We start from the raw sequence: 10,507 nt of genomic DNA, 5'->3' as shown, positions 1-10,507 counted from the left end.
ATCAAATTTTTATGTTGTATTTTTACACCTTGTTTATTTTATTTCAATCCTTGGATTGTTGCTACAATTGTTTACTTGTAATTTGATATGATGATAAGTAGAATAATTAGTAGTTATGAGTTCATTTTTTTTTTTTGACAAAAGTTATGAGTTCATTTTACATAAGTTTACTCTAAATATTTGACTTAAATTTACTACTATCGTTAACACATTCTTATTATATTACGCTTTATTAATATTAATCAATGTAAAGAACAAAATTTTGTCGAGAATGATCTGGCCCACGTTTGAAAATTTTGGGTCATGGTTAATTGGTCAAGGGGTTGACCCAAAACCAAATATGATCTAGCCATAAGTTGATACAAACGCAAAATAACCTGACTCAAAAATTAAATCAATTGATTGAGTGCCTACAAGGCTACAATTTCTTTAGAATAAATTAATTTAATTTGAAATATGACAAATAGTAAAACTATAGAAATTATCAGAAAAGTAAAAGTATAGAAATCTATGGAATATTGATTTCACTTGTTTGATTTGTTAAAATAAAAATATGTTCCCCTCCCATCCGATTTAGGTGATCTTGGGATCGATTCTCATCACCCGTCCTTGTGGCTCTCTAAACAACAACAAAAAAAAATTGTTAAATATAATATAGTATTTCAAGTTATATATTGATCACTATTAAATTCAACAAATTATTCTCATCAATTTTAAATTGAGAATCAAGGAAAACTAATAAAGACTAATTTAAGTACTTATCTATATTTGTCCATTTCATCAACGAACCAACTATTGTAAAAATTAATAATTTTAAGAGAATTTGTCAACCTTAATATTATGTTTTTAAGAAACTATCATAAATAGAAAGTTTGAATACATTACCTAATATTATAAAACACACTTTTATGGCAAAGAGGGGCCATTCCTTGAACTCCGGTGAGTATAATTTTTGACTTTTCATATATCAGCGTTAATACCACACATATTGCGCAGATCATTTTCTCCCATTATTTTTTCCTCCGATATTTACTAAATTAATTTTCCTTTTTACCATTGTTTTCCAATTTAATATGATCCCTTATAAACTATATATGCATTGTTTCTTTTAAAAATAAATAAAATTTATTAATTCAAACTTAAATGATGTTAAAACAATGTAAAAAGTACTGATTTAAGGGAAAATCCCTTAAATGCTGCACCTCAGATCCTAGACAAGGGGATCTAAGGTGGGGAGCATTATTACTAGTCCACCACCTCAACCTATTCGATCAAATTAAATTACTTTCCTATAAAATTGCAATGGTTATAGATGATGTGCGACACAATTTACACATCAGTGTACCCTTTTTCATATACTCGTATATTGTTCTTTCATTGTATATTGCCTCCTAGCTTTCCATGACTACACGAGGGGGTGTTCTTTTGTAATTCGATGTTGATTTTGATCAAATTCAACTCATTCTAAACAAAAAATTGACATACCATATATGCTACAAAATTGCATTAGTTATACTAATTAACGAATAACAAATTAATTACCACAAATATGCAAGAGCAACCAACTATGATCTATAAACATATTTAATTTTTTTTTTATTAAATATTGAAGGAATCAAGGGAAAATCAATAATGTATGTAAGTACAATGAATGTAGAAATTTAATAGATCTCAAAATTTTGTTGTAGCCAATAAGTCTTAGTCATTAGTCCAAGAATCCAACACTATCCAACAAGCTAAAGTATATATATCCTCTAAATTACACCAACACGGATCATACATATATCTCAAAGATTGATCTTTAACCTTGAGTAACCGACTAACCGTCCTTTTCTATCACTTTGTTTTACCATTATTTATTCCATCACTTATCCTAAATCAAATTTCATAAGTATCTATATATGTCTTAACAAAACTCTTAAAAACCCTTTTCAATAAGAATTTTGCTTCCATATCAAATTGACATTCAATGATAATTAAGTGACGTTCATGCATAAGCTAGACATGTATTATAAAAGTTTCCAAAAAAAAATGTTAAGTTTTTTTTTTTTTTTTTTTTTTTTTTTGTTGGTGTTATGGGGAAAAAGTCCCACTCAAACTAGAGCTCAATACCCTTTTTTTTTTGGAGGAAGAGCTCAATACCTTTTTACCACACTTCCTCACACACCATATGTTTTCTAAAAATATTTTTTAAGAAAATAAGATGCAAAAGAATATATATATATATATTCACAAATCACAATCTCTCCCTCTCACTCTCTCTATCATACTCTCTTTCTCTCTCTTTCTTGGTGTTCAATGCTGATTTATCACCCCCGTACCCTTCGCCGCTCTCCTCTCATCTCTTCTTCTCTTCTCCATTCAACAACACCACCATTCTAAGATTTATTCTACCCTCTATTTTATCTTCTTTTTATTTAATTTTTATTAATTATTTATCTTTTTCTAACAAGAAAATTCCCATCTTTTCAAGAATTTATCTAGGATTATTATTATCATCATTAATTAATAATCTCTCTTCATTTTTGTTAGTTACAAACATGTGCTTCTACTTAATGTTTGTTATTAACCATTTCTCCTCTAATCTTGTTCTATTTGTTTGTTACTATTATTAGTAGTAGTTAACAAACCATATAAACACACACAACTACGAAATCCTTAGATAAAAAAAAAATTATAGTTTCTTTGTTATTAGTAGTATAACAACAATATGGAGTACTTTTACAACAATTTGAGAGAGATGGAAGGGAAACTAGCGAATGATCCACAACGTAACACGAAAACGACTACGAACACGCGTTGCATACTAGTTTCGGGTCCGGTGATTGTAGGGGCAGGGCCATCAGGGTTAGCCGTCGCGGCATGTTTGAAGGAGAAGGGCGTACCAAGTTTGATTCTAGAGAGATCTAATTGTATTGCGTCTTTATGGCAACTTAAGACGTATGATCGTTTAAGGCTACACCTTCCTAAGCAATTTTGTGAATTACCCTTAATGCCCTTCCCACAAGACTTCCCTATGTACCCTACGAAGAGGCAGTTTATTGAATACTTGGAAGACTACGCTACGAAATTCGATATCAAGCCTTTGTTTAATCAGACGGTGGAGAAAGCGGAATTTGATCAAACACTAGGGTTTTGGAGGGTAAGAACGTCCACTACTTGCTCTACTAGTGGTAGAGGGACAATAGAAAAAGGCGGTGGTGATGAGGAGATTGTGTTCACGACGGAATACGTGTGCCGGTGGTTGGTGGTGGCGACGGGGGAGAATGCGGAGGTGGTGATGCCGGAGTTAGAAGGATTGAAGGAGTTTGGTAAGCAAGTAGTACATACAAGTTCGTACAAAAGTGGTGAAACGTTTAGAGGTAAAAGGGTGTTAGTCGTTGGAAGTGGAAATTCAGGGATGGAAGTATGTTTGGACCTTTGTCATCATAATGCTATGCCTTCAATTGTGGTCCGAGATACAGTAAGTACCACCATACTATCGTACTATCCTTAATTATTCTTATTAATTAATAATTAATTAGATTCATCAAGTTTTAATTTTATCTTTTGTTCTTCATCTTTTTATGTTTTTTTTCTTCAAAAGAAACCTTTTGGATTTAAGTTAAAGAAAGTAAAATTTGACCGTGTTTAGCTGAAATAGGTTAATTAGACTGTTGACTGCGTCAATATTGCTTTGAAAAAAAATCTTCACCACACGTTCAGATCCTTGTTTAATTTATCGATTTAAAGATAGTTTCACAACTGAATTAGTATATCTTAATTATGCAAGATATTGCCGCATGTTTTGTTTCTTTCTATGTGTTTGGCATGCTATGAAAAGGGAGTTAACTTAAAAGATAAGAAGTAAAGGGGGCGGTGCTATTTTTTAGTTTAGTTATAGTGTCCTCCTATATTTAGAATCACCTATTGAATGATCAAAAAGCCTAATATTGGTTTAGCCTTTTAACAAAGCTAGACCCAACTTTTAGTAGTTCTCCACCATGACAAAGAAAGGACTAATTGAAATTTAAGTGATTTAATTCTAAACTAATTTCTTAAAATAATGACAAAATAACATTACGAAATCATTTGTTTTGATGCCTACTTTCTTTTTAATTTTTCTTTTAATTTGATTATCTTTCGGTAATGGATTTTTAATCATAACTTGAGCACTTCACCTCCTCCCCAATATATTATGATATAATTGTGGAATTTTGTGTGAGCGTGTGTGTGCTCTTTTGTTCATAGTATAGTGAAAAGTGAAGCTTTATGAAAACTTTATAATAAAATAAAAAAGCACTTATATATAGTAGTCATGGGCATGCAATAAAGCTTTAAGTTAAGTTTTTAAAAAATGTTATAAAATCTTTTTTATGGGATTGTTATAATTAATTTTGGTCTAATTAGTTAGTGAGTTCAAGTTCCAAGCACTGTTCATAATTTTGCAAATTGGAAGGATGTATTAGTAGTATTCTCCTATTTTTTTTTTCACTTTCTTGGGATGCTCAAGCATGCGCAACATTGGCTCAAAACATATTAGCTAACTAAAAAGAATATTACTACTAAGTAATTTTATTTATAATATAATCATATATATATGGCCCAATCTTTTTTAACCCTTCCTTAAAAAGGTTTTTCATCTGTAAAGAAGCATTTGTTGCCTGTAAAACACCTTGCACTAGGATGTACTACACTCACGAATTTGGCCTTACTTCCCACCTTCCTTTAGCAGTCAAGTCTACCTTTACATATGGTTGTTCCGATCGAGTTTTTTTTTAATGGTTTATTATTAGTTTAGATGGAGATACAATAGTCAGATAAGAATCGAACCTGACACTCATGACAGATCTTTTGAGTATCTCTTAATTCAATCCGTTCATTTAATTTACAAGTCTTGATAAATAATTGAGTTGTGTTATTTGTTTTGAAGGTTCATCTCTTACCAAGAGAAATGTTCGGAAGATCAACTTTCGGGTTATCCATGTGGTTGCTCAAGTGGTTGCCAATAACCCTAGTGGACCGGCTCATGTTAATAATCGCATGGTTAATATTTGGCGATACTTCAAAATTAGGTTTAGCTCGTCCCAAAACGGGTCCCCTCGAGCTCAAAAATTTGACAGGAAAGACGCCGGTGTTAGATGTTGGGACGTTTGACAAGATCAAAAGAGGAGACATCAAGGTATAGTTGTAGTACTTCATGTCTCTATAATTATTACAATCATTTCACATCTTACTTTTTTTCCCTCATGTGTTTTTTCTCCCTCTTGCTTTCGTTCTTGATTCTCATGAGCTCCAAAGTTGAGAGATCCTAATAAGATTTTTGCCCATATAAGGCATAACTTCTCCTGTTACTTGATAGAATTTAGTGGGACATGATACTCACTTCCATTACTAGCTAATAAATCATTAGCAAATCCTTTGGTGTGATTTAGGCCTCTTTCAATCTCATTTCACCTTTTGTTTATTTATTTTTTTCTCCTTTTTGAGAATTAGATTAATCATTTATTAATAATTTCTATATCAACTTGACACTAATTATTAGCATTTTATTTTAGTGGTAGGAGGGATTGGGAGGATGTTTATCTGCCTATAAATGTCTATTTTATGATATAAAAACAATTATATTAGACTCTTTATACCTAAACTAACTTGATTGTACACACAATGGACCGTGACATGTTATGATTTAAACTAATAATACAAGTGCAATCTTACAGTGGTACTCAAGGCATATGATTGAATCTTTTTTTATCTCTCTATCGACAAGAAAATTAATACCCATATAGCAATTGAAATGATGATGCGAGTATATTTTTTGAAAGACGACTATTGTTCAATTGATTTTGTCAGCCCTCTTTATATACATAGCTATGACCTAAGAATGCTAAAATAAAGTGACTAAAAATGTTGCATATTTGTTACCGTACATATAGGTATGTCCAGGCATCAGGCGATTAATGCACCATGCAGTTGAATTTGTTGATGGAAGTGTAGAGAACTTTGATGCAATCATCTTAGCAACTGGATACAAAAGCAATGTGCCACATTGGCTAAAGGTATCATCTTTTTCTTTATATTTCTTTCATAAATAAAATTCCTTATCTTTGTTACATTTCGCTACCATTTTATGTTATTATTGATTTTAGTTTCTAGGCTCTTAAGAATTTGTATTATATTTTAGCAAAAATAAAAGTTAAAAATGAATGAAAAAGTAAAAGTATGGTGTTCCATTTTCTTTCTCATCTAGGAAAGGGAGATGTTCTCAGAGCAAGATGGACTTCCGCGAAGGCCATTCCCTAATGGATGGAAAGGTGAATCAGGATTATACGCGGTAGGGTTTACCAAACGAGGATTATTAGGTGCATCAATGGATGCTAAGAGAATTGCAGCTGATATTGGACAATGTTGGAATTCTGAATCAAGACATCTTACAACCTTTGATCGATCACATTAATCGTCTTCTTTACAACTTCTTTTTATGGTTTTAGGTATCATTAGTCGATATCATAGTGATGATGATGATAAGTAGAGGATTTTTGGTAGTACCAAGTTTTGGTACTAACGAAGTTTCTACCTCCAAAAGAAGAAAAAGATACATGAGGGAAAGTTCATGCCCATCTTTTTCAAAAAAAAAAAGGTATAATTTACTTGGAGTGGTCAAGTAAAAAAAAAAAAAGAAAAAAAAAAGAAAAAGAAAAAAGGAAGTGATGTTGATAAGTATTAGGTGACTCGTACTTCGTTGCTTTGTCCGCCCGATCGGGCGGACATTACCCGGTCTGACCGGGCGGAAGAAGAAGAGGTGCCTGGCAAATTCGTTGAAGAAGCTGCTCTCGCGCGCCCGACCGGGCGAGCTTTCGCCCGACCGGGCGAGCTTTCGCCCGACCGGGCGAGCCTTCGCCCGATCGGGCGGACATTGCCCGATCGGGCCGGGCGGAAGGGGTTTTTTGGAGTACTTCGGTTGTTGGAAAAGACGTGTTCTCGCGCCCGATCGGGCGGGCCTTCGCCCGACCGGGCGATCTGGGTTTTTTCAGCGATTACGAATTTAATATTTATCATATTGTGATATTGTAACCTAAGTATATCTTAATTAGGAATCACTACTATATAAACTTCCTATTATCATTATTAGGGTAACGGAGAGAGAAACACAAGAGAGAGAATACTTTGAGTGATTAAGTTCTTCATTGTAATCTTTGTAATCTTTGCCAGTTTATAGTGAAATCATTCGATCTCGGTGCCCGTGGACGTAGCTATCACATCGATAGTGAACCACGTAAATTCTTGGTGTTGTTCTTATTGTTTGCATTGAATTTCTTTATTGTTTTCTTGTTTGTTTACGACCTTTGCTTCCGCTGTCGCACAACAATTGGTATCAAGAGCTCAGGTTCAATCCTTGGAGAGTTTCTTGAAGATAACAATGGCAGGAGATTCAACAATAAGAATTGAGAAGTTTACCGGGAAAAATAGTTTCGGGCTATGGCAAATTAAGATGAAGGCTCTGTTAAAACAACAGCAGATATGGCGTCCGTTGGCTCCAAAGAGTACTACTTCGGAGTCAGGAGACGGACCGACTGACTCGCAGTTAGAAGTTATGGAAGAGAAGGCACACTCTACCATATTACTTAGTCTTGATGATCAAATCATCACGGAGGTGGCTGATCAGGAAACGGCGGCTGGATTGTGGCTGAAGCTGGAGTCATTGTATATGACTAAGTCGTTGACCAACAAATTATTACTGAAACAGCGGTTGTTTAGCCTCCGGATGCAGTCAGGTACTTCCTTACGGGAACATCTAGAAAAACTTAACTCTATTTTGCTTGATTTACGTAATTTAGATGTTAAAATTGATGATGAGGATGCTGCGTTGATTTTACTTGTATCTCTACCGTCTAGCTTTGAGAATTTTGTAGAGTCTTTTGTTGTTGGTAAGGATTCTATAACCTTAGAAGAAGTGAAGGCAGCACTTCATACTAGGGAACTCAGAATGAAAGCTACGAGTGATAATGGGGATAATGGTAGTGGGTTGTTTGTTAAGTCCGGAAAGTCTAAAAAGAATAAGGGGTTTAACAAGGGGAACAATGCTGGGTCGGGTGCTGGAAACGGCAAGGATGGATCTAGTAAAACTACTACTAAAACATGTTATTACTGTAAAGAACCGGGTCACTTTAGGAATAATTGTCCGGTGAGGAAAAACAAGTCCCAGGCTGCTGTAGTTGAAGAGAAACCGAATGAGAGCTATAATTCAGAGGAAGATTTAGCATTAGTCAGTTCTGCTAGGTCTGATGATTTATCTGATAACTGGGTTCTAGATTCAGGGTGTTCGTTCCATATGTGTCCACGTCGAGATTGGTTTGATACATATGAACCTCGCAATGGGGGCATGGTTATAGTCGGTAACAATGCTCCATGTAAGGTCACAGGTATTGGTTCCATGAGGTTGAGGACTGTTGATGGGCGGAGGTTAACTTTGACTAATGTACGGCATGTTCCTGCTTTAGGAAAGAATCTGATTTCATTGGGTACCCTGGATGACTTGGGGTACAATGGTGTGTTTTCAGATGGGGAGTTGTGTATTTTCAGAGGTTCTGAGTTGGTACTTAAGGGTATCAAAAGGAACACCCTCTATGTTTTTGAGGGTGTTACACTGCCTAGTTCTGCGGTTTGCGCATCTGTATCTCACCAGGAGATGACTAAGATTTGGCACATGAGGCTTGGTCATATGGGGGAGAAGGGGATGCAGCTATTGTCCAAGAGGGGTCTTCTATCCGGGGTCAAGGTTGCCAACCTTGAATTTTGTGAGCATTGTGTGTTTGGTAAGAAACACAGGTCAAAGTTCAGCAAGGGTGCTCACATTACTGATGCAGTGCTCGATTACATCCATTCAGATTGCTGGGGTCCATCTAGAGTTGAAGGTATGGGAGGTTACCACTATTTTGTGTCATTTGTTGATGACAAGTCCCGATACACATGGCTTAGGTTGCTTAAGTCAAAGGATGAGGCCTTCAAAGTTTTCAAGCAATGGAAAGCTTTGGTGGAAAATCGACAAGGAAGGAAGATCAAGAAGCTATGAACGGACAATGGGCTAGAGTTTTGCAAAGACGAGTTTAATCAGTTCTGTGCAGATGAGGGTATAGGTCGGCATCATACTGTCAGGAAGACACCACAGCAGAACGGTGTAGCAGAACGGGTTAATCAGACACTGCTAGAGAGAGTTCGATGCATGCTCTCTAATGCAGGGCTTGGGAGGAGGTACTGGAGTGAAGCTGTGTTAACAGCTTGTTATGTCATTAATAGGGGTCCTCATTCTGGAATTGATTCCAAGATTCCGTTTGAGATCTGGAGTGGTAAGTTGCCTAATTTTTCGAATTTGAAGATTTTTGGTTGTGTTGCTTATTATCATGTTATTGAGGGTAAGCTGGATCCACGAGCCAAGAAGGGGTGTTTTGTTGGGTACGGGGATGGTGTGAAGGGGTTTAGAATTTTTTCACCTTCGGAGGGTCGGGTCATTCTTAGTAGGGATGTTACTTTCGATGAAAACACCATGTATTCAATTAAAAATGCAGAGATTTCAGATTTGAGAAGGGAAGGAGACAATTTATTACAGACAGATGGGGTACTTGAGGTACATCAGTCTACCATTGCTGATTTACCTCGGGTACAATATATTGATGATGATGCTGATGTTCCAGTGCCGGGTACTCCTGAACCTGAGATTACTCCTACTCATTCTAACTCTGGGGATGAGGTGGAGCAATCTAATCAGGGGTCATCTAGTCAACCTGACACCATTCTTGAGATGCCTAAACGAGTTATCAAGAAGCCTGTTAGATTGATTGAAGAGATGGAGGGAAGAAATTGCTGTGTTGATGCGATGACAGGTTATGCATTGAGTGTAGCTGATGATGTAGAGTCATTTGAACCTGCCACATATAAACAAGCAATTAGTTGTAGTGAGTCTGCGCAATGGCTTGCCGCAATGGGTGAAGAGATGCAGTCTCTTTACAAGAACAGAGTGTGGGAACTGGTAAAAGTACCGGAAGGGAGGAAGCTTGTGGGTTGTAAATGGATTTACAAGAAGAAAGAAGGGTTGTCGGAAACTGAGCAAATACGTTTTAAGGCTAGGCTAGTTGCTAAGGGGTTCAGTCAGGTAGAAGGGGTTGATTTTGTTGAGATATTCTCACCTGTGGTTCGACATACTTCTATCCGTGTGTTATTGTCAATTGTAGCACATTTTGATCTTGAGCTGGAGCAGTTGGATGTTAAAACGGCTTTCCTTCATGGCGATTTGGAGGAGGAGATTCTGATGAAGCAGCCCGAAGGATTCGAAGTTCCTGGAAAGGAACACTATGCCTGCAGATTGCTAAAGTCATTGTATGGACTTAAGCAATCCCCCCGACAGTGGTACAAAAGGTTTGATTCTTTTATGGTTTCACAAGGTTTTGACAGGAATTCATATGATTGCTGTGTGTATCATAGTAAGCTGGATAATGGTTCCATGATTTATCTTTTGTTATATGTTGATGAC

The 10,507-nt window shown here is 35.9% G+C and overlaps 1 protein-coding gene across 1 annotated transcript; it reads left to right on the top strand.

Annotated features, from left to right (window-relative positions):
* The first annotated feature begins 2,223 nt into the window (after positions 1-2,223).
* Positions 2,224-6,618, top strand: LOC110702254 (indole-3-pyruvate monooxygenase YUCCA6-like). Its single transcript, XM_021879962.1, has 4 exons — positions 2,224-3,463; positions 4,913-5,161; positions 5,916-6,038; positions 6,230-6,618. The coding sequence occupies exons 1-4, from the start codon at positions 2,711-2,713 to the stop codon at positions 6,434-6,436; spliced, it is 1,332 nt and encodes a 443-aa protein (XP_021735654.1). The 5' UTR covers positions 2,224-2,710; the 3' UTR covers positions 6,437-6,618.
* Positions 6,619-10,507: the final 3,889 nt, after the last annotated feature.

The sequence above is a fragment of the Chenopodium quinoa genome, unplaced genomic scaffold, assembly GCF_001683475.1.
Source record: "Chenopodium quinoa cultivar QQ74 unplaced genomic scaffold, ASM168347v1, whole genome shotgun sequence".
NCBI lineage: Eukaryota > Viridiplantae > Streptophyta > Magnoliopsida > Caryophyllales > Amaranthaceae > Chenopodium > Chenopodium quinoa.
This window is presented reverse-complemented; position numbering and strand designations above follow the sequence as displayed.